The sequence below is a fragment of the Schistocerca gregaria genome, chromosome 1 (assembly GCF_023897955.1).
Source record: "Schistocerca gregaria isolate iqSchGreg1 chromosome 1, iqSchGreg1.2, whole genome shotgun sequence".
NCBI lineage: Eukaryota > Metazoa > Arthropoda > Insecta > Orthoptera > Acrididae > Schistocerca > Schistocerca gregaria.
Window position 1 is genome coordinate 431,472,676 of NC_064920.1, and position 25,341 is coordinate 431,498,016.

Genomic DNA, 25,341 nt, shown 5'->3' on the forward strand with positions numbered 1-25,341 from the left:
AAACATTTGGAAAATACTGACAATAAGAAGGTACAGGATGATAGGACAGCTATTATCAGTGAATAACTTCCTTGTACTAGAGGGAGCTGTAGAAGTTAAAATCTCTAGGGGAGACTGGAATACATCAAGCAGATGACTGAGGACGTAGACTGTAAGTGCTACTCTGAGACGAAGAGATTGTAGCACGGGAGACGGGTCGTATGAAACCAGTGAGAAAACTAATGACAAGATAGCATGTTCTCGAGATATCCATTAAAAACTGTTGGTCACTGCTCAACTGTTGCGAAGAGACTGGCATTCCACCATTCAGTAGCCACTACGCCTGTTGAACTCCAGGGCTGAGCTGGAAGAGCATGGAATCGCCTACCCCGGTCTGCAGTCCGAACTCAGGTCCCCTCGACGCACAGACGGGTTAGAGCCTTGCTTACTGCCAGAGGAGACAAATCTGTCTAGTACATTTTGTGCGCTGTGTGCGCCCAAGGCAACTACAAATATAATCATGCCTATTTACTGCTGCGCTGTATGTGCATAGTAAGTAAAATTAATTGCTGTCCTTCGTGGTGTTTATATTTAAATGCTAATATCGTAACACAAGAGGCCTCAGGCAAGTCCTGCTCTGTAGTAAGAATGTACATGGTAGGAAATGATAAAACCTAATACTGAATATACCTAAAAGGGCAGTCACAGTTGAATACAGTTTTGAATGTGGAACGTGTTACGCAAAATTTTACAGGTCCATAAAAGGAACCACATTATACGGAGGATTCAATGAATTTTAGAAGTCAGTTTAGTAGTGAAAATTTGAGCAGGTGTATATTTTTCTCAAGATCTTCCGACAGAATGCACCTTTGGTTTCCCTTTTTGTTACAATGTGGATACCAAGAGATTTGTCATGAACTCGTGGACATGTCTTTCACTCAGCACATTCAACATCTACATCTAGATCTACATGGACACTCTGAAATTCATGTTTAAGTGCCTGGAAGAGGGTTCATCGAAACACCTTCACAATAATTTCCTATTATTTCCCTGTCAAACACCTATATCTTTCCGTGCAAGCTCTTATTTGATCGTTTCTCCCTATGCAGATCGGGTACAGCAAATAATTTTCGTATCCGGAGGAGGAAGTTGGTGGGTGAAATTTCGTGAGAAGAGCCTGCCGAAACGAGAAAAGAGAATTGTCCACCCAAAATTCCTTATCATATCAGTGCCACTTCCTCACCTATGTCTCAAAAATACAAGACGTGCTGCTCTTCTTTGAACCCTCGATGTAAAACGTTAATCTCATCTGGTAAGGATTTAACACCGCGCAGCAGCACTCCACAAGAGGACGGACAAGCATAGTGTAGGACATATTGTTAATAGATCCGCTCCACTTTATAAGTGTTCTGTCAGTTAATCACAGTCTTCGCTTTCCCGACAATATCTTCTAAGCAAACATATCTGAAAATAACATTAAGTTTTAACATTAACTGGTATGTTAATGTTAAAACTTCATGTTATTTTCAGTTTGTAACTACTATACCTGTAACCTATTTCTGTGCGTTACTCCTGCATTCATTGACTGCTTATTTCGAAGGTATTTTGGTGTGTCTTCCCTTCGTATTTAAATAATTTAATTATAATATCAAAGATACATTTCACTCTGCAACACTAGTATTGAGTTAGATGCCTTTCCAAACGTGATTATTATGTGTGGCAATGAGAAGCAGTTGTTGTCTGACCATGGCACAGTCTTCTTCATAATTCCCTAATTGGACAACGAAGATATTTCGTTAATGAGATAGGAGTGTTAACAACTAACCTCTAGGAGTGGTGTTGCATCGAAGAGGCCGGCTGGTATTTGGCGTATGTTGTTGTGGGAGAGTTGAACCTTACGCAGCTCCGGCGTCGCAGTGAAAGCAGTGACCGAAACGTTGGTGATGTGGCTGCGGTCAGCGTCCAGGTACCTCAACTCCGGCATGTCCACCACGAGCTTGGCATCCAGTTCGGGTACGATGTTACCGGAAAATTCCAAGATTGTGGTATCTTTCGGCAGGCACGATGGAACTTCCAATAGGTCCAAGTTGGTACAGTCTGCAATGGTCCGATCATCGACCGCACTTAACTTGCACGGGCACGTCAGGGTTGCTGACGTAGCTGTTGCCATCAGCACTAGGGAGACGAGCGCCTTCTGCAACCAACAAATAACATGGAAATTTGTTGTACTGAAACGCAAAATGATCATGACAGGTCTACGTAGACGCAATGGACAAACAATCTGTCACCGGACGTGTCGTGTAACTATACTCCTGTCTTTGGTAATGGCTTCAGTTTGGAAAGGAAGACCAAAGTTCCTAAAAGTATGCCGTATATATCTTAAAGCACCAACTGTATATTAGATCCCGTGGAGATACCAGATCGCGGGGATGTTGACTCACATACATCTACATTATACTCCGCATGGAGCGTGGGAAGAATGATTGTCGCTAAGCTTGTGTATTTGGCTGTAATTTCTGTAATTTTCTCTTCGTGGCTGTTTTGTGAGACGCATGTGGGATGAAGCAGTATGTTTTCCGACTCTTCCCGGAAAATTCCAATAGTAAACCTCTCAGTGATGCACGCCGCCTGTCTGATAACGTCTGCTAATGCAGTTTGTTAAGCATCCAGATAACGCTTTCTCGCCGACTAAACGATACAGGGATGAAACGCGGTGCTCTTCGATAAATCTTCTCCCATCTCTTCTATAGTATTACCTGTTAAGGATCCCATTTTAGTGAGCACTACTCAAGAATCGCTCTTAAACGACATCATGTTCGCAGTAACTGTGAGAACTATTTGTATCATTATTGCAATTTTCGGCATTTGTGCAATTTTCAAGGGTTTTCTTCAGAACATGTCAGATTTTAAAATCCTCAACATCTCTACATATCGTCCTGTAAACCAGGTCTTTTCACTGTAGAAATACAGTAGATGTCCTTCGTGGAGGAATTACACTTCCTTGAAATTCTTCCTATGAATCTCAGTCTCAGATCTGCTTTTCCTAATGTTTTTTATGTGGCCGTTCCGCTTAAGGTATCTGAGGATAGTTACTCCTATAAATTTACAGTAGGTACAGATTCCAACAGTTTCTCATCAGTAGTGTAGCTGTACGATAATGGCTTTCTTTCCCTGTGTGTGCGAAATATGTTATATTTATTTACGTTTAGGGCCAACAGCCAAAGCCCACGCCATTGAACAGTCCCCAGTAGATCATTCTGAAAACCGATACTGTCTTGTCTCATTGCTACTATCAAATCATCTGCGAGCAATCTCAACCATTTACCTACCATTGGGCCTCAGGGGACCGTCCAAAATGTTTAATATTTCCTCTGTTAGTAACTACACGTTTCATTTTAATGAAATTTTATGACTTTTCTTAAAATGTCAACTTAGTCATAATTTTGAAAAAGAAATTATAAGATTTACCTATGTCTTTGTATTAAAGTGCTTGTGTGAGCCTCGCAGTCCTAGGCGATTAAAAGCAATTTTTCAACAACAAAATGTCTAGGTACGCAGTGTGTGTTCGACTTTGCCGTTGTAGACTTGCGCTGTTATTCTTTGAGTTTTCCTTGTGATAGCACAAGTTTATTTTGGTGCATTATTGCATAAGAGTTGTCTGTACTGAAAATTTAAAATGTTACTGAGAAGAGAACTATCAGAAGAGGAGATAGGGGAATGTTGGAGCAGTCTTCTGATCTGAAAACCCATCTAGTGAATGTGAATCTTCCAGTGATGATAATGAGATACATGTCGCTGGAAACTCAGAACTACGGGAAGATTATGATCATCAACAATTACTTTACAAAGGTGTAGAAGAACAGTTTGTACAAATTCGGTTGACTGTGGCTTATTGTTTCCTCGTGATGGGAATGAAATACTGGGTAGACATCCTAAAGCTATAATTTCTGGTAGGCTGAGCAAAATGGACGTATTGAAAGAAGAGCAAAGACCTTTAAATTACTAGATAAGAAACGATAATAATGAAGAACCTTGTTTTACGTTGTTCGGTAGTGTACCCCTCATTGACAAACTGTATATGTGAACCAACAAGGAAGGTCGAACGTTTACGAGGACTGGGGTGCCATCCTGACTGTAGTTTACAAGTCAAGAAATGAAGATATTGGTCAGCGTTGGAGTGATAGGAATGGCCGACCACTGTTTAATGAAACAATGTCTCGGAATCGTTCCCATGCTATTCTGAGGGTGCTGTGAATTGAGAGCGCAGCAGCCCGACATGAGCACAGGACAAGTGACAGATTGAAACTAATCATAGAAGAGCTTCAGATGTGAGAAATTGCTCGTAGGCATGCCTATATTCCAGGGCGGTGCATGACTGTGTGTGGGCGTCAATCACATTTGGGGGTCGCTGTCCATTTCGACAATACAGCCTACCAAAACTTGGTGGATACGGAATAAAGCTGTGCAGTTTTTAGTAGTGCAACAGGCTACTGCTTGAAGATTAACAGTGTATTTTGGGAAGGCATAAGAAACCAGAACCGTGCTACTTGGAGAGACTGTTGGGAAAACCCTTGCGACTGAACCTCAAAAGTCGGGATGGAATATCACCTGTGACTAATTGTTTTTACATGTCTCGCTTAACCTCATTGTTTGTTGTCAAAAGATCTGATACTAGAAGGCATTATCCGGAAAACAAGGGTGAAATTCCTGTCGTTTTTATTATACCTAAAGCGCGTGAAGTATGCTCTACGTTATTTTATTTTCAGCTATATTTGATGATAACCTCTTATGTACCTAAGAAAAACAAAGTTGTTATTGTCCTTAGCTCTTTTCATGATTAACCAATGGTGTCATCATCACAAATGAAGAACATTCGATGCAACATAGGGCGACATTGACACTATGGACTCGAAGACGCGACGTTACAGTCTGACGATAAAAACAGGGAGCTGGCCATTGTTGATTTACTTCAGCATGATCGATGCAAGTGTAATGAATGAGTACGTAATTTGTATAATGCTGGATGCCAATAAATAAATGAGGCGTGAGGCTTTAATCATCAGTTAGGAAAATCAGCTATCAGGTGTGATGAAATCAATGATTTCATTCGTGGCACCGAATCCAAAGAGGTCAGTGAAACCACTATCTAAGAAAAGGAGAGCATTTGCATATTGAATAGAGAAGAAAGTTAGAAAAAGTCATATTACATGCTGTAACTGCACCAAACCTGTACCCTAAGAACAGTCTGATATTGTTGTATATCCATCGCGAATACGCAAAGTTTTTTATAGTGCAGACTTTAAACAAGTAAAAGTATTTTTGAAGTATTTCCACCTTAAAAATCGTTTTAGCCATAAGTAGTCAAAATAGAGGCAATTAACTTCAATTTAAACATAACGGGCCTGAGAGGCCTGGCTGGTAGTCCACGCAGTACACGAGGGTTATTCGGAAAGTAAGGAACGGTCGGTCACGAAATGAAAAATACAATGAAAATCTTACGAAGCTATGCAGAGATGCGTTGGTCACTGTGTGTATTACTCCCGTCGGTCGCATCACGTCGCTCTTTGCAGTTGTGAACGCACAGTGAGAACGTAAAGATGGCTAGAATTCGGCGTATTCCGCCAAGTACGAGGGACTGGCGAATTATATTTCGCCTGAAGCTATGCAATCCACAGAACGAAACTGTCATGCGGTTCGTTTTACACGAGTATTCCCGGCCCACTCTGCAGGGGCAATGAAGATGCTACTGCAGCGTTTCCGATGGGAAGTGTCTGATCACCAAAAATACAGCCCGTAATTGGCTGCCCCTGAGGTTCATCTCTGCTCAAATGAACAGCTGGCTATGAAGACAATATGTTGGCACAGACAACTAGCTGCAGTCCAGAGTAGAAAATTGTCGAGAAGCACTAGCAGCCGTCTTCTATAACGAGGGAGTGGAAAAGTTGGTACAACGCTACGACAGGTGTCTAAGTCTGAGTGGTGACCGTATAGGGAAGTAGTTGGAAGATGTAGCTAACTGTTGCAAATAAAACAGTTTTGATTTTCGCTGTGGTTTCCATTTCGCGACCTATCGTTCCTCACTTTCCGAATATCCCTCGTATTTTCTGGTAAGCAGGGGGTGAAAGAGCATCCGACGCTTTCTACTGGTTCATTTATACACATTGAAAACAGTAATGGTCCTATTACAATTCTTCGGGGTACGCTAGAAATTACCTCTACATCTATGGACCTTGTCCCGTTAAGCGAAATGTGTTGAGTTCCACGTCTCATCCGCTGTTCCACATGACCGCAAAAACATTCAATGGATCGGGTTATTTAGCAGGCCAGTCGAGCTGCTGTGGAGTGCCCGAGTGATTGTGAAACCAGGAACGTATGTGGTTGCTGCCAACTTGGAAGACGAGACGGGCGTGTTACTGCATTCTTATTACTAAGATGTTGAAAAAAAATAGGTTTGTATGACTTTCCTTTTCACAGTCAAGTCATTTTATTTTTTAAATTAGAATTTTAAGTTATTACTATCGCACATGTTATATGTTATTGCCTCGTTCTGAGAGAAGTACAGTATCTTAAAGACAGGCAGCCAAAACCTCTCACACAAACAGAAGCTAAACGATGTCAAAGGTAGCGTAAGGAGGGCTATGCGTGAAGCGTTCAGTGAATTCGAAAGTAAAATTCTATGTACCGACTTTACAGAAAATCCTAGGAAGTTCTGGTCTTACGTTAAATCAGTAAGTGGCTCAAAACAGCATATCCAGACACACTGGGATGATAATGGCATTGGAACAGAAGATGACACGCGTAAAGCTGAAATACTAAACATCTTTTTCCAAAGCTGTTTCACAGAGGAAGACCGCACTGCAGTTCCTTCTCTAAATCCTCGCACGACCGAAAAAATGCCTGACATCGTAATAAGTGTCCAAGGAACAGAAAAGCAACTGGAATCACTCAACAGAGGAAAGTCCACGGGACCTGACGGGATACCAATTCGATTCTACACAGAGTATGCGAAAGAACTTGGCCCCTTCAAACAGCCGTGTACCGCAAGTCTCTAGAGGAACGGAAGGTTCCAAATGATTGGAAAAGAGCACAGGTAGTCCCAGTCTTCAAGAAGGGTCGTCGAGCAAATGCGCAAAACTGTAGACCTATGTCTCCGACGTCGATATGTTGTTGAATTTTAGAACATGGTTTTTGCTCGCGTATGATGTCGTTTTTGGAAAGCCAGAATCCACTCTGTAGGAATCAACATGGATTCCGGAAACAGCGATCATGTGAGACCCAACTAGCTTTATTTGTTCATGAGACCCAGAAAATATTAGATACAGGCTCCCAGGTAGATGCTATTTTCCTTGACTTCCGGAAGGCGTTCGATACAAATCCCCAATGTCGCCTGATAAACAATGTAAGAGCCTACGGAATATCAGACCATCTGTGTGGCTGGATTGAAGAGTTTTTTAGCAAACAGAACACAGCATATTGTTATCAATCGAGAGACGTCTACAGACGTTAAAGTAACATCTGGCGTGCCACAGGGGAGCGTTATGAGACCATTTCCTTTCACAATATATATAAATGACGTAGTAGATAGTGTCGGAAGTTCCATGCGGCTTTTCACGGATGATGCTGTAGTATACAGAGAAGATGCAGCATTAGAAAATTGTAGCAAAATGCAGGAAGGTCTGCAGTGGATAGGCACTTTGCGCAGGGAGTGGCAACTGACCCTTAACATGGAAAAATGTAGAGTATTGCGAATACATAGAAAGAAGGATCGTTTATTGTATGATTATATGATAGCGGCAGCGGTAGCGGTAGCAGTTACTTCTGTAAAATATCTGGGAGTATGCGTGCGGAACGATCTGAAGTGGAATAATCATATTAAATTAATTGTAGGTAAGGCGGGTACCAGGTTGAGATTCATTGGGAGAGTCCTTAGAAAATGTAGTCCATCAACAAAGGAGGTGGCTTGCAATACATTCCTTCGACCTATACTTGAGTATTGCTCATCAGCGTGGGATCCGTACCAGATCGGGTTGACGGAGGAGATAGAGAAAATCCAAAGAAGAGCGGTGCGTTTCGTCACAGGGTAATTTGGTAAGACTGATAGCGTTACAGAGATGTTTAGCAAACTCAAGTGGCAGGCTCTGCAAGAGAGGCGCTGTGCACCGCGGTGTAGCTTGCTCGCCAGGTTTCGATAGGGTGCGTTTCTGGATGAGGTATGGAACATATTGCTTCCACCTACTTATAACTCCCGAGGAGATCACGAATGTAAAATTAGAGAGATTCGAGCGCGCACGGAGGCTTTCCGGGAGTCGTTCTTCCCGCTAACCAGACGCGACTGCAACAGTAAAGGGAGGTAATGACAGTGGCACGTAAAGTGTCCTCCGCCACACACCGTTGGGTGGCTTGCCGAGTATAAATGTAGATGTAGATGTAGAAGGCTGGAGGCAGCTGAAAAGCACATATTAACGACGCAATTTCTCACTGAAGTTCTTTGGTGACAAGAATAAAAAAGGTTGATTTTACGGTGAGGACAGCCACATGTTAACTGATACATTTTAAAGATACCTACAGGTATTCTTTGTTAAAATATTCTAAGAAAGCATCTGCAAACCGCATTAACTGCTGATAATCCTTTATTTCATGATCATTTAGGACAAGTTTTCGTGATATTATATTTGCATCTTCCAGTGAAAAAATATACAAACTATAGTGTCTGAGGGCCTTCCGAAACTGAGCATTATGGTGGAGTTACCGCTTCAGTAAAAGGTTCTTCTTCATTTGAAACACGACCGGTTTGGGTTTCTTATATGCCCGTCATCAGATGTTATAGCTTTGTTCTGTGACACAGAGTGCCGCAGTGCAACACTAGAAGATGCGGTGCGTCACCATCACTCCGAATCCTGTACTGGTCCACCGCGGCTATCTGGGTCACACCACAAAGTAATAATACTTGATGATCGATATATAAGAGCTCGAAATCGGTCGTATTTTAAATAAAGAGAAACTTACAACTGAAGCAGTATTTTCAATCTATGTGAAAAAATGTAGGTAGTTTAACTTTAGATCATTGAGACAGTACGAGGGTCTAATGTGAAATTAGCTATATTTTTTCATCCAAAGCTGTGACTACAGTATCGTAAAACGGAACTGTGTAATTTTAGAATAAAGGATCATCAACAATTAACACAGTTTCCAGAAATTTGTACAGGGATTTACCCAAAAAAATTTACAGAAATCTTTGATGTTAAAAATGAACAACTTGAATCAAATCAGTTTCTGGAATTGTGACTACTTATAAAAATGAACTGTATTTTCTTCATATTGGTAGTGGTCGCTAAAGGAGGTACACAGTTTTCTTAAACTTTCGATACTGTGTAATTTATAAAAAAAAATGTGTTTTGATGTAATTTGTTTGAGTCCAGATGTTTAAAATCGACAGGAGAACTGACGCTGCAGTAACACAAAAAGTGATACAAGTTGAGCAAGCTGTGAGCCCACGATGTAATTTAGAAAATTCTGAGTGCGTGACTGTATCTACAATTTTCTAATGCTTTCGTTGGCGGATTGTAAATAATATCGTAAAATACAAAATTACGTACGCCAAACAAATAATTCCTACACTGTAACACTGCGATAGTGAAGCATCATAAATGTAGTCTCACGGAACACATCGTTTTATGAAACATTTTAGTTATTTTCCGAGATGACATACTGGACACTGTGTGATTTATACTCGGGAAACGGAAGTGAGATAAGGATACAATCTGTTCCATTGTTCGGCAACACTGGGTCAGGCAGTTACACAGCTGCAATTTCCTCATCTCTAGAGACACTGTATCCCAGCTCGAAGAGTATCATGGAAGGAAAGTCACACTTCCTGATGATAGCTACAGGCCAACTGTCAGTTCACAAAATGATACTGCACCTCGAACGGCAGTTCGCACTGAAGGCGCAGGCACAGAGGGGGTACAAAAAAGAAAGTAGAAAGAAACAGAACTAAGATTTAACTGGGGAGATGTAAGCAAGTTCTTCTACACATTGTGTCCCCTATCTCCTAAATATGAGTAGAAACCTTTCCCTCAGCCCGCAGCTGTAAATGCACATCTCAGTATCATTTCTACAGTGTCATTTTCTCCAAGTAGCATCACAAAGAAACGGGTATCGTCCAACACACGCCTATCGCTTACACGATTTATGCGTAAATGGTGACCTTTGATCACACACAGCTCCCGCCTCGCTCATGTCCTACAGTTATGTTCTTGCTGCTGGTTCGCCAGGGCACCGTAGACACTTATATATCGATGCTAAAACACATGTGCTACCTGACCGAAGACTTGTAATTTATGATATTTTCTACCGACTCACGGACAAATGAAAACTTATAGAAGTCAAAATTGTCGTGAGGAGGGCCTTGCGTGAAGCGTTCAATGAATGTGAAAGTAAAACTTTGACGACCAACTAGAAAAAAAAAAATTCGTTCTGGTCTCACGCTCAAACAGTGAACGTGTATGAGCCATCGGTCCAGGTACTCTATGGCCGTAATGGCATTAAAACAAAGAATGGCACAGAAAAACTGTTTCGCAGAGGAAGACCGCACTGAACTGACTCTTTTAAATCGTCTCACCAACGACGAAAGGTCATATACGAAATACGTGAATACATGATAGAGAAGCAACTGGATATGACGAGATACCAGCTCGATTCTATACAGAGTACGCGAAAGAACTTGCCCCTTTTCTAGCGGCATTGTACCGTAGGTCTCTAGAGGAGCGATTCGCTTCTAAGGATTGCTAAAAACCACACTTCTTTCCCGTTTTGAAGAAGGGACGCCGAATAACCGCACACAGCTATAGGCCTCTATCTCTGACCGGTCTGTTGTAGAATTTTGGAATATTTTGTAAGCTCGCGTATTGTAACCTTCCTGGACCCCGAAAACTTCCTCTGGATCCACTGAAAACAACGATCGTTGAAACCACAATCGCTCTGTTCTTCCACTAGACGCAGTTGCAACACTTAGGTAGATGCCATGTTCTTTAATGTCCGGAAGACATTCAACACACTTCCACACAGAAACCTAACGAACAAAATACTAGCGTAAAGAATATCAGTTCAACCGTGAGACTGGAATTAAGAGATAAAGTTTCATTTTAAACGGGGCTTGGGTCAAGCACTCAGTTAACGTTTTAAGTTCTTGACAGCCACAACGTCCACAAGAGATGGGAAACTTCATACTCCACTTGGAGTCCAGTACTTGTAGCACTTGTAGATGACGACCGGGTAGGTTGTAGAAATATTGTGCATAAAATGTAAACAACAGTTCGGCTGAACACCCGGAAGCACACCATCGTTGCTAACTCGAAAGAAGAAAAATATTGTCTGTTCGACAGAGAGACGAAGAGATTGGTGAGCACCATCTAGGAACCAAGTATATTGTGAGTTGTGACAAATACACCAACGGCACACAGCAGATGGAACACAAAATTTATTGAAAATTGTTGCTACCTGGGATTTGTCACGGGATCTACTAGGTGCAGATTCACAACATAATGATCAGTCCATCAGTATTTCTTAAAACGAGAGTACTAGCTACGTATTTCCTTCTCCTGTGGAGAATGTGGTGTGACAGGAGGAAATGGACGGGGGTGGGGAGGGTCTAGGGTCGAGGGACGCAAAGGAGACTGGAGAGTGCAGAGGGTGACTTACACTGACTTCTCACTAATTATTCCAGTACTTTTATGGGCAGAAAACCTGCCGCGCTATCACTTGGGATATACAGTGAGGTGACAAAAGTATTGAGATACCTCCCAATATGGCGTAGTGCAGAAACTCGACGTAGTATAGCATCAACAAGTCGTTCGAAGTCCCCTAAAAAAATAATGAGCCATATTGTCCCGGTGGCCGTTCATAACTGTGACAGTGTTGCCAGTGCAGGATTCTGTGAATTAGCTGCTCTCTCGATTACGTCCCATGAATGATCGATGGTATTCATGTCGGGAAATCTGTGGTCAGATCTTTCACTCGAATTGTCCATAATGTTGCTCAAACAAAACCGCGAACACTTATGACCGGAGACCGGTGTATCGTCATCCATTAAAATTCGATTGTATTTTGGGAACATGAACCCCGTGAATCGCTGCCTATGTCTCGGAGTAGCCGAACATAACTATTTCCACATAATGATCGGTTCAGTTGGACCAGAGGACCCAGTCCATTCCATGCGTACATAGTCCACACAGTTGGATCCACCATCAACTAGAACAGTGCCTTATTTATAACTTTGGTCCATGACTTTGTAAGGTATGCGCCGTACTCGAACATTACCATCAGCTCTTACCAAGTGAAATCGGGACTTACCTGACCAGGTAAGCATCACGGGTCCAACTGATATGGCCACGAGCCCAGGAGCGGTCCTACAGGTGATAACTCACGAAACCACAGACATCTGTGTATTACCGCATGTTAGTGCATTCAAGTGACTGAATTCGCACGTACAACGATCTGATCGGCTATCATCAATGCTAATTTAATCCGGAATGGCGCAACTTATCGAATCTTTTTCTTTCAAAATTACTTCTCAGCACACCCTATCCATTAACACCTTTACAAATTACTCAGATGTTTTATCACCAAACTCTAAATTCTTCAAAATTCTCCGCTCTTTTCCAAAATCGAATCTCAATTGATTCATCTATTCATAATCGGATGCTTCAGACGGACTTTTTTTCAACATAACCTAGATTTCCGTGTAACGAAGTTTGGTTATGGAGTGACGTAACAGTGACTGTTGATGACTAATGTTATTGCTTGAAGTTATATTTCTCATTCACTTTTCTTACTGGACCACCGTCATTCTTCTACCTGGTTTGATGGACCCGCCTATTCCACTCCAGTGGCAACCTGTTCATCTCAGAATAGCCCTTAAACCCAACGTCTTCGATTGTTTGCTGAGCGTATTCCAATCTCAGTCTTCTCTTCACAGTTCCCTCTGGTCCAATAGGCATTATTCCTTGATGTCATATCTCAGACGCTTCGATTCTCCTCAGATTCCCCCACAGTCCCTGATTCACTGCCATACAATGCCTTACGTCCTCAGAGAAATCTTCCTCAAATTAAGGCCAGGGATACCGTCTTTGTCCCTGTTAGTCTGCTCTTATGCCCTGCTTCCTTCATCTGTCGTACATTATTTTCTCTTGAAGGTCTACATCAGGTTCCCAGTTTTGATGTTAATTTTATCGCTGATCTTGTTTCTGCTACCTCTTATCCCTTTTGTCGTTGTTATGTTTACTGTCACAGCACATCCTGTATTAAGTAGACCGTTGATTCCGTTTAGTATGTCATGTAATTCTTTCTCGATGAAGGTAGCAATGTTATCAGCGAATCTCAGCGTTGGTATTCTTACACCCTGAATTTTAATTCCCCTCCACGACCTATCTTTTATTTTCGTCATTGCTTCTTCGAGGTACAGACTGAAGACTATGGGAGAAAGAATGCAGTCCTGCCTGGTACGTTTTCTAGTCGGAGCACTTGCTGTGCCTCCTTATTTTTTAGACACGCTGCATGCTACCACTCTTTCCCTAAAGGTTTCTCATACGTTTCTATGAATTTCGAATACCTTGAACCATTTTACATTGTCAAATGCTTTGTCTACATCGACAAATGGCTTCGAACCTTAATTTTCTGTTCTATGCTTCTATACTTTATTCTTGTCATTAGCTATGATGCTAGGGTTGTTAGGCTGACGGAGCGGTAATTTTATATACCGTTGTTGTTTTCGGGATTACGATTTTTCCGAGAATCGGGTAGTACATCTCCACTCTCATTTATACAACAAACCAACTTTAATAGTCATGTGGTTCACACTTCCCGCACCATTTCTGAAATTGCGAAGGAATGTAATCGACTTCTATACTTTCCGCCTTATCTAATCGCAAGTTTTTAAAGGTCTGTTTAACTTTAATAGTGGATCCTCTAGGTCTCTCATACCGACTTCAACTTCTTCTTGCATCACGTCGGCACCTAAGAACTCTCCCTCATAGTCGTCTTCAATGTACTCTTCACGTATCTCATTTCTCCTTTGCGTTTAGTATCATAATTCCTCTTGCACTCTTAGCGTTGACTCTTTTGATTTTGATTTCGTCGAAGATTCTTTTTACTTTATAATATGCCGAATCTGTCCTTCCGACGACCGTTTCTTTTTCAGTTTTTTTATTTTCTCCCTCTGCTGTTTCGCCTTAGCTTCCCTGCATTTACGGTTGCTCCCATTCCTAAGAGAGTTATATTGCTGCATTCCAGTTTATTCCTGTGCATTTTTGTAGTTCCTTCTTTTGTCTATTAATTTCAGTATTTTTTCTGTTTGCAAAGGCTTCTTTGCAGTTATTTTCCCTGCATCTATGTCAGTTTGCACTAATTTTCTGATTATAATCTTTAGAGACGTTTTACTCTGTATTGGTCATGTTACCTGTACTTGTTTTATCAGGTTTATTCAAGTCTTACAGCCGGTATGCCTTCGCGAAATGACCCATAGTTTTACCAGAACGTATTGCAAATGAGAACGACTCTTATCCACAATGACGTAATAGATTTTTTGGGGTGTATCTTCCATGAATCAGCCATGCAAAGCCTCATTTGAGGAACTGCTCAACTTACTAGCCAGTATTTTTTTTATATTAACACGTAACTGACGTATCACAGTCAATGTATATGGTCGAATTACTTCGTTACAGGTAATTTGTTTCATCCAAATGACAACGTCGTAAATAAAATTCAATTAACTGAAACACTCGAAAAGTGCAGCGATACTTTACGAATATTTAGTCCTGGAACAATCCAAGTATAGATTTCTTATCTGTTGAAAATGCATTATTTTGTACTATAAATTAAACAAATTCTGTGTAGTTTTATCATCGACATTTTTGTAGTGAATATCGGTTTTTTATGTTTTTACGGGTTGTATGCTAACGTCAACACAGTTCAATCAACATTCTACAGTCAACATCTGAATGGAAACACAAGGCCAATCTAAGAGTCTCTCAACACTCGTTTGATCCAATTAATCATAGGAAAATTTACCCTCAGCGCCATCAGGGACAGCAGAAATATTCATTGGTTAATGAGATAATAATCTTGACGCAGAGTTGATGTAATGCCTCAGGAATGACGGTTGGCGGCTGAGAGGGGCACCATACTAAAAGAAACTATCTCAGTTGAATGTAGGCATTGCCAGAAAAAGTCCAAAGAAGGACAGCTCGTTTTGTATCATGGCGAAAGAGGAGAGCGTCACGCATGTGACAAGCGAGTTAGGATGACAATCATTGAAACAAAGGCAATTTTCTTTGCGGTGAGATCTTCTCGCCAAATTTCTAGCATATTTAGGAGGAAATCATCAGTGTGAAGAAATAAGATAAATTTAAACTCATACAGAAAGAAATGTTCATTGACATCTTGGGTTGTTCTGTGTACTGCCGGATATCAGCGTCGTATTTGCACGATGTTTCGGTAGCGTGACTCGTTACCTTCATCAGGTGCGACCCGAGACAGTCTCAGGTCGCACCTGATGAAGGTAACGAGTTACGCTACCGAAATAGCGTGCAAATACGACGCTGATATCCGGCAGAACACACGACAACCCAGGATGTCATTAGATCGCTGGGAAAGCCTGAAGAATTACAAGTAGTGTTCATTTTTACCATGTCCTTTTAGAGATTGGAACGATAGAGACATAGTATTAAGGTGGTACGAATAACTCTCTGCCAGGCACATTATTGTGAATTGTAGGGTAATCATGTAGCTGTAGATGTAGAAGGCCAGTTAACTTGCAGAACGATTTTGATGATTCGGTTCTATAAAATATGTACTAGTAACACCGACTATGCCATGTGAAAGTGGACTAATATGTCCCTGGTTTTTAATGAACGATAATAAACAAACACTACACTTTGATGCTTTTAAATTTTTAAGATCCTAAAATTTAGAGTTAAGACGTGGATCTACAGTCTTATACAAACTAGTGACCAGAAGTATATCCTCGGGAGTTGTGGATTTGAGGATGTGGTGACGAAGGCTCGCCTTTAATAAAAAAAAAAAAAATAACGTTTTCTAATCACATACTTAAAGTTGGCAGCTATGCATAGGACGCTGGGAGCTAAATTCGCAACTAGCTAGTAGCTGCTACAGCAAGCCCTGCTTCCCTGTACAAGGCCAGCCACCTCACTGCGAATGTGTAATATTTTAACGTGTCTCTAGAAGGACCAAGTACAACCTCTTCACTCACTTTCGTAAAATCACTATGCCTAAGGGCGCACTCCACTCAGTACTACGCTCGCAATGGCTGCCTGCCGGCACGGCGCACAGTGTTGTTACGTTAGCTAAGGTGAGGGACGAGCGTAAACATTCAGACGCGGCACGAAGTCAGTCTAATTTCAATTATCAGAGAGGAGCCAAGTAAAGTGCACGGTTTTTAGGTAGATCTCTGAGTTATGGTCTAATGTAAATGAAAATACGTGAATCAACAAAAAATCGATGCAGATAAATGTGACGAACTCATTGTTATACGAAACGCATCACTCCATGAACATGTACAGACCTCCACTATGGTATTCGTTCTAAATACGTAAAGCTGAACCTTTATATTAAGCAGTGTCTAGAGCAGATCCAATTAACGTATTCGGAAAACACTGTGAAACAGCTGTCCAGCCAGATACTCCGCAGAGAGGTACACGAAAGAACATTTACTGTCACTACCGTACGGTGCAGTCAGCTTCATTTCGGAAATATGATAAGCAGCTGATGCACATAGAAGAGATGTTCGTTGAGACACATGGTGGGCAAAGAGGAGGAGTGAGGTAAACAATCAAACATCTTAATAACCTCACAACATTTGGAAAAATGTTACTAGAGACAGATACCATCATCAGGTCGCTTTGATATTGCCACTGTCGGAACTGAAATCTGCTAGAAAAAGTCTGTTGCCACGAACGCAGCTCTGCAAATTGTGAAACATCAAAAAGTTTAAAATTGGTGAACATTTAGAGAAACAGCATATCTGGGGTTTGAACCTATTTGCTCTCAGGTCAGTATCCTAAGATCAGGTGGTTTGAGCAAGGAAGAAACATCTTAAATACATCTCCTAGTTCGACGATAGAGGAACAGGGAATTTTTAAAAGTTTCCGTTCATTTTAGTAACACAGTTGGGCTATTTCCGCCGTTTTGACATTTGTTTGCTATATTAACTACTTAGAGGGACGCTTTCGGTGATATCAGAAGCGAATTAGTCGTTTCATATATCGAAAGCACTCACTACGAAGCTTCTGTCGTATCACCCATAGAGAGGCCCATATTCGGTTTTGCGGTCTTTGGGAATGAAGTCAGCTACACAGGACCACCCCAGTGAGGGAGATAATGAATATCACTTCAGTAGCTGCGAGTTCACTGAACGGCCTAGAATGGCATCTCTGCTACTCCCAAAGCTCTCTGGGTGCTGCAACATGAACCGCTCTGAAACTTGCTTCGCAATCACTTGGACAAATTCTGCATAGCCCACAAGCCGCCGTACGATTCATGCCGTAGTGTACTCTGTTCTATCACTACTCACATATCGAGTGAGGGAAATGCAACTGTCTATATGCTTCCGTACGGGCCGTGATTTCTTCGCGGATCTTACGCTAGTTCTACGTTGGTGGTAGAGAACTGTTCTGAAGGCTGCCACAAATACCGGTTCTCTTAAGTTATTGGGTAAAGTTTTCTCAAAAGAACATCTTCTTCCATCTATGGAATCACATCTGAGTTCACAGAGAATTTCCGTAATACTGGCGTCTTGGGCGAACATACGAGTAACGGATCTAGCAGCCCACTTTTAAATTACTTTGATGTCCTCTTTTAATCCAAATTGGTGGGAGCACAACTCACAAGTTATGTCGATGTACCGAATTCAACCATTCGCCTTCAGTACAACGGACCTCACGTGCTGCGACATTACGCATAGATACACATCCTGATCCAAAATGCACTACTGGCCATTAAAATTGCTACACCACGAAGATGACGTGCTACAGGTGTGAAATTTAACCGACAGGAAGAAGATACTCTGATATGCAAATGATTAGCTTTTCAGAGCATTCACACAAGGTTGGCGCCGGTAGCGACACCTCAACCTGCTGACACGAGGAAAGTTTCCAACCGATTTCTCATACACAAACAGCAGTTAACCGGAGTTGCCTGGTGAAACGTTGTTGTGATGCCTCGTGTAAGGAGGAGAAATGCGTACTATCACGTTTGCGACATTGATAAAGGTCGGATTGTAGCCTGTTGCGATTGCGGTTTATCGTATCGCTCGAGTTGGTCAAGATCCAATGACTGTCAGCAGAATATGGAATCAGTGGGTTCAGTGCACGAACAGTTCGACGACGTTTGCAGCAGCATGGACTAGCAGCTGCCGTTACCCTTCACGCTGCATCACAGACAGGAGCGCCTGTGATGGTGTACTCAACGACGGACCTGAGTGCACGAATGGCAAAACGTCATTCTTTCTGTTGAATCCAGGTTCTGTTTACAGCATCATGTTGGTCGCATCTGTGTTTGGCTACACCGCGGTGAACGCACATTAGAAGCGTGTATTCGTCATCGCAATACTGGCGTATCACCCGGCGTGATGGTATGGGGTGCCATTGGTTACACGTCTCGGTCACCTCTTGTTCTCATTGACTGCACTTTCAACAGTGGATGTTACATTTCAGATGTGCTACGACCAGTGGCTCTATCATTCATTCGATCCCTGCCAAACCCTATGCAGGATAATGCAAGACCGCAAGTTGCAGGTCTTGTACGGGTTTTTATGGATAAAGAAAATGTTCGACTGCTGTCCTGGCCAGCATATTCTCCAGATCTCTCACGAATTGAAAACCTCTGGCCAATGGTGGCCGAGCATCTGTCTCATCACAATACGCCAGTCACTACTCTTGATGAACTGTGGTATAGTGTTGAAGCTGCATGGGCAGCTGTACCTGCACATGCCATCCAAGCTCTGTTTGACTCAATGCCCAGGCGTATTAGGGCCAGGGGTGGTTGTTCTGGGTACTGATTTCTCAGGATCTATGCTCCCAAATTGCGTGAAAATGTAATCAATTGTCAGTTCTAGTATAATATTTTGTCCAATGAATACCTATTTATCATCTGCATTTCTTCTTGGTGTAGCAATTTTAATGGCCAGTAGTGTAATCAGACGTGCCTGCTTAAGGCAGAACTAACACTAGGTATCACGAGAGGCCGACGCGTAAGTATAAATTCATTTTGTTGCCAGTAGAGAAACGGTAAAGGCGGAACCTCCAGGTCAGAGCTCTTCATTGACTTTGAACACAGAGTAGTTATTCAATGGCACCTGGGTAACAAGCGCATCAGGAAAATTTCATCTCCTCTAAAGGTGCCCCCTTCAAAGCTGTCCAACTCGACTGTTGATGATGCGATTGTGAAGTGGAAGCGCGAAGCAACAACAGTACTTAAAGACCAAGCAGACTTTATTTAAGGGACATCAGGGGCCGTCGTACATTGTGAATGGTGATTGTAAAGAATCATTTGAGTGTTACGGAAGGAATCTTTCGTGATTTCGAAAATGCTACCGGCAGTACATCCAGAAGAATGTGTGTTGAGTGTTAAAAGGATTGTAGTATAACGATCTAGCAGCCTCTCATAAGCCAGATAGCTTTCCTTGTAGACAATAATAAGTGACGCTTGAGGTGGTGTAATAGGCGACGCCACTACTCCATGGATGACTGGAAACGTGTGATTTGGAGAAAAGGCACATTATCGGCTGCCAATCTGACTGAAGGGTTTCGGTTTGGCGAACGCCAGGGGATCGTTACCTGTCGTCATGTGTAACGCCAACAGTGAAGTACTAGCACTGTGAAGGTGGTGCTACGATGTGTTCCGTGCTTAGGCTGTGGTACACTTATCGCCCTTCAGAAAACGTTAAGTACACAAGGAATATGAACACATTTTACAGCAATGTGAACCGTGCACTGTGGAAGAAAAGTCTGCAGACTGTGATAGTATCTGCTTAACAACATACTCTGTCTCAAAGGACCATATTTGGGGCAATTGTTTGTGAACAATAGCATTCCCGAAAGGGACTGGCCTCTCCACACTCCCTTGTTGAACCAAATTCAATATATTTTGCATTGAAATTATATGGTTTCGGAGACCTTTCCAATGATCAAAAATTTATGCTGGGAAAGGAACCCAGGTCCCCTACTCACCTGTCTTATGCACTGACAAGTATGACACGCAGGCACATTCGTTTTGCACAACTGCACAGACTATCCCAGCATGCATCCCTCCCCAATCCAAATTCCTATTCCCTCTTCTGCCCACAAGGTACTTCCCCAAACCTCGAACAGCACTGCAATAGCATCTCAGCATCAAACACAACAGCGGATGCTTGCTGAAACCCACGCATAGGTGTTGTAACAAAATGAAACAGTATAGTACAAGAGATCTTTCTACGTCTGAAAAGCCAATGAAGTATATATGCAGACTGAATCGTCAAACGAAAATTTCAACAAAGGCATTGATTCGAACCCAGGTCTCCTGCTCTGTAGGCACTACGCCACCCTGGCGCAGCGGGTTTGCACAACTGCGCGGAATATCATAGCGCGCCTCCCTCATCAGTCCAAATTCCCATCATGCGCCAACACCAGCCTTGGTACAAATTTTCATTCATCGCTTCAATTGCATAACTACATACATGTAGGAGGAGTTAAAAAGTCAACTTCCCTCCAGACGACAGAGTTCAATATTACTACATTCTCCGGTTTCGGCTCTTGAAGATTGGGCTGCTATTCCTCCACAGGCATTCAGATATCTCATTGAAAGAGTACAGAAAAGGACTCAAGCCGTCATGAATGCGATGTGTTGACACACACCATATTACTGTTCCCAGATCTACAGGGTGGTCCATTGATAGTGAGCGGGCCAAATATCTCACGAAATAAGCGTCAAACGAAAAAACTACAAACAATAAAAATAGTCTAGCTTGAAGGGGGAAACCAGATGGCGCTATGGTTGGCCCGCCAGATTGCGCTGCCATAGGTCACACTAATATCAACTGCACTTTATAAAAAGAAACCCCCTTTTTATTACATATTCGTGTATTACATAAATAAATATGAATGTTTTAGGTGTACCGCTTTTTTCGCTTTGTGAGGGATGGCGCTGTAATAGTCGCAAACATATGGCTCACCATTTTAGACGAACCGTTGGTAACAGGTAGGTTTTTAAAATTAAAATACAGAACGTAGGTACGTTTGAACATTTTATTTCGGTTGTTCCAATGTTATACATGTACCTTTGTGAACTTATTATTTCTGAGAACGCATGCTGTTACAGCGTGATTACCTGTAAATACCACATTAAAGCAATAAATGTTCAAAATGATGTCCGTCAACCTCAATGCGTTTGGCAATATGTGTAACGAAATTTCTCTCAACAGTGAGTAGTTCGCCTTCCGTGATGTTCGGACATGCATTGCAATGCGCTGACGCATGTTGTCAGGCGTTGCCGCTGCATCACGAAAGCAAATATCTTTAACTTTCCCCACAGAAAGAAATCCAGGGACGTGAGCGTTATGGTATGGTGCTTCGACGACCAAACCACCTGGCATGAAATATGCTCTTCAATACCGCTTCAACCGCACGCGAGCTATGTGCCAGACATCCATCATGTTGGAAGTACATCGCCATTCTGTCATGCACTGAAATATCTTATAGTAACATCGGTAGAACATTACGAGGGAAATCAGCATACATTGCACTATTTAGAATGCCATCGATGAAATGGGGGCCAATTATCCTTCCTCCCATAATGACGCACCATACATTAACCTGCCAAGTCGCTGATGTTCCACTTGTTGCAGCCATCGTGGATTTTCCGTTGCCCAATAGTGCATATTTGGCCGGTTTACGTTACCGCTGTTGGTGAATGACGCTTTGTCGTTAAATAGAAAGCGAACAAAAAAGTCTGTCATCGTCCCGTAAGTTCTCTTGTGCCCAGTGGCAGAACTGAAGACGACGTTCAAAGTCGTCGCCATGGAATTCCTGGTGGATAGAAATCTAGTACGGGTGCAATCGATGTTGATGTAGCATTCTCAACCCCGACGTTTTTGCGATTGCAGATTTTCTCGCAATTTGTCTGTTACTGATATGAGGATTAGCCGCGACAGCAACTAAAACACCTACTTGGGCATCATCATTTGTTGCAGGTCGTAGTTGACGCTTCCCATGTGACTGAACTCTTCCTATTTCCTTAAATAACGTAACTATTCGGCGAACGCTCCGGACACTTGGATGATGTCGTCCAGGATACCGAGCAGCATACATAGCACACGCCCGTTGTGCATTTTGATCACAATATCCATACATATACACGATATCGACCTTTTCCGCAATTGGTAAACGCTCCATATTAACACGGGATAAAGTATCACGAAGCAAATACAGTCCGTACTGGCGGAATGTTACGTGATACCACGTACTGATACGTTTGTGACTATTACAGAGCCATCTATCACAAAGCGAAAAAAGTTGTCCGACTAAAACATTGATATTTCTTTACGTACTACACGAATATGTAATAAAAATGGGGGTTCCAATTTTAAAAAAAAAAAACCGCATTTGATATCCGTTTGACCTATGGCAGCGCCATCTAGCGGGCCAACTACAGCGCCATCTGGTTTGCCCCCTTCAAGCTAGACGAGTTTCGTTCATTGTAGTTTCTTCGTTTGATGCTTATATCGTGAGATATTTAGCCAGTCACAATCAATGGACCACCCTGTATGTCCCAATACTGTTAGCGAAATAGTGGCTGTGTCAACCTGAGCAGCATTAATGCAGTTTCAGATTGCTGCTCACCCAGCCTTTCAGATCTCATGTAACTCACATAACTGGAAAGGAATCTCACTGATTATTTCAAATAAACCGAAAATAGCCACCCTGGTATCGCAAGCACTAATGGAACACGAGGCATCCCGCGCAACTCCGGTGGCGCGATATACATTAGACCCTGTTAATAATCTAGATGTGGCTGCTTATTAACTCAATAACTCTGTGTGATGGCTTTGCGTTCGGTAACCACCGCCAGTAACAATGTGGCCGTTAATGACGAGCGCAGTTGGGTACACAGGGGCGGCGCGCGCGGGCGAGCGGCTGGGGAAACGGGGTGTGCGCGGCGCTGCACCACAGGGTAGCCGAGCGGCACTGCTGCTGCCGCGGCTGCGGCGGCAAGCTCGCCTTTCTCTCTCACCACTATTGTAGCCACGGGCGAAATTTAATAAGCTTTGACGGCGAAGCGCTGCTAGTTAATTACCGTTACACTGAAGTACAGCCGCCAAACTCACTCCACGTGGATTAGTATGTCCAGTATTCCTTTTAGCTATAGCGACTAGGTAGACCTCCGTTTTGAACTCATTTTAACTGTTGTATGTAATTATTTACATGATAGTTTGATATCACCATATTACAGAAGCTTGTTATTGCATTAGGAACAGCAGCATCAATACTGGGCGATTCAGCTTTCAGCTGCCCCTAGCCCTGGGTTTCATGCAACCCGCAATACGTTCAAATACCATACACAGGATTTTCACTCTCTCTAGCTCGCCACTTGCAGACTATTAGCCCTACAGAAAAAAACTAAGGGAGTTTAGTACAATAAAATTTTGTACTGGAAGGGTTATAGGTAGAGGATTCAGATTTCCAATTATTAAAAAAAAATTCGAAATTGCCTTTCTAAAGCTTTTTTTTTTTTTTAATAACTCGAAAACCATCGCTCCCAGCGCAGACCTATCCCACTCCAGAAGTAACGTTCCATTACATTTCCTACGGAAATATATAATGGCCTTTTTTCTGTAATAGTTTGTACATGGCAAGCGAGAGAATATGAAAGTCTTGTGTGTGGTGTTTCATGGTGGTGTGATAGGTTGTCAGGGCATTGTCCCAGGTGCAGGTTGCCTAACGTGTCCCAGGGCAATCAAAAATTTCATTTCCAATATTTCATAAAGTTATTGACCTAATTTAGAAATTTAAAATCCTGTTATAATCAACTCATTAAGAGATGTAACCTATATTACACTACTTGCCGTTAAAATCGCTGCACCAAGAAGAAATTCAGATGATAAACGGGTAATCATTGGACAAATGTATTATACTATAACTGACATGTGATTAAATTTTCACACATTTTGGTTGCGTAGACCCTGAGAAATCAGTACCCAGAACAACCACCTGCGGCCGTAATAACGGCCTTGATACGCCTGGGCCGGCCGTGGTGGTCTCGCGGTTCTAGGCGCGCAGTCTGGAACCGCGGGACTGCTACGGTCACAGGTTCGAATCCTGCCTAGGGCATGGATGTGTGTGATGTCCTTAGGTTAGTTAGGTTTAAGTAGTTCTAAGTTCTAGGGGACTAATGACCACAGCAGTTGAGTCCCATAGTGCTCAGAGCCATTTGAACCATTTTTGATACGCCTGGGCAATGAGTGAAACAGAGCTTGGATGGGCTGTACAAGTACAGCTGCCCATGCAGCTTCAGAACGATACCACAGTTCATCAAGAGCCGTTACTGGCGTATTCTGACGAGCCAGTTGCTCGGCCACCATTGACCAGACGTTTTCAATTGGTGAGAGATCTTGTCATGGGGAAAGCCTCGTCAGAGTGGTCCATCGCATGAGCATCTAGGGAAGTGATACCAGTGGTGGTTTCCGGTTGCCTTCTACTGGTGATGATGAAATGATAATGAGGACAACACAACACCCAGTCCCCGAGCGGAGAAAATCTCCGACCCCGCCGGGAATCGAACTAGGGCCCCTAGGCGTGACAGACCGACGCGCTGACCACTCAGCTATCGGGGTGAACAGAGGGGGAATAAATAACTAATATTTATAAATATGAGGCAAACAGCAGAAACACTTCGAGTAAATATTAGTGGACATTTAAGATCTTTTCTGAGTGTGTTGGGGCCGGCAGGTGTGGCCGAGCGGTTCTAGGTGCTTCAGACTGGAACCGTGAAAACCGCTACGGTCGCAGGTTCGAATCCTGCCTCGGGCATGAATGTGTATTGTGTCCTTAGGTTAGTTAGGTCTAAGTAGTTCTGAGTTCTAGGGGACTGATGACCTCCGATGTTAAGATTCATAGTGCTCAGAGTCACTTGAACCCATTTCTGCGTACGAACGGAAGAACTCTCAAATGTGGATAAGTGAAAGGTAATACGCAAGAAATGTAAGGCAAACCCAAAAATTTCCAATTACATAACTATATGGCATCTGCCAGTACAACCTTCTGGGCTGTAACAGTCAATATGTCACTGAGATAATTACGCGTTGGCGTAGAT

At 42.5% G+C, this 25,341-nt stretch overlaps 1 protein-coding gene across 1 annotated transcript in view; it reads right to left on the reverse strand.

Moving 5' to 3' along the window:
* LOC126351408 (platelet glycoprotein V-like) overlaps positions 1-25,341 on the reverse strand; it is a 52,778-nt gene that overhangs the window by 22,356 nt on the left and 5,081 nt on the right. Inside the window, exon 2 of the mRNA XM_050002604.1 lies at positions 1,805-2,173. Within this exon, the coding sequence (XP_049858561.1) occupies positions 1,805-2,173 (369 nt within the window). The remainder of the gene's footprint in view (positions 1-1,804; positions 2,174-25,341) is intronic.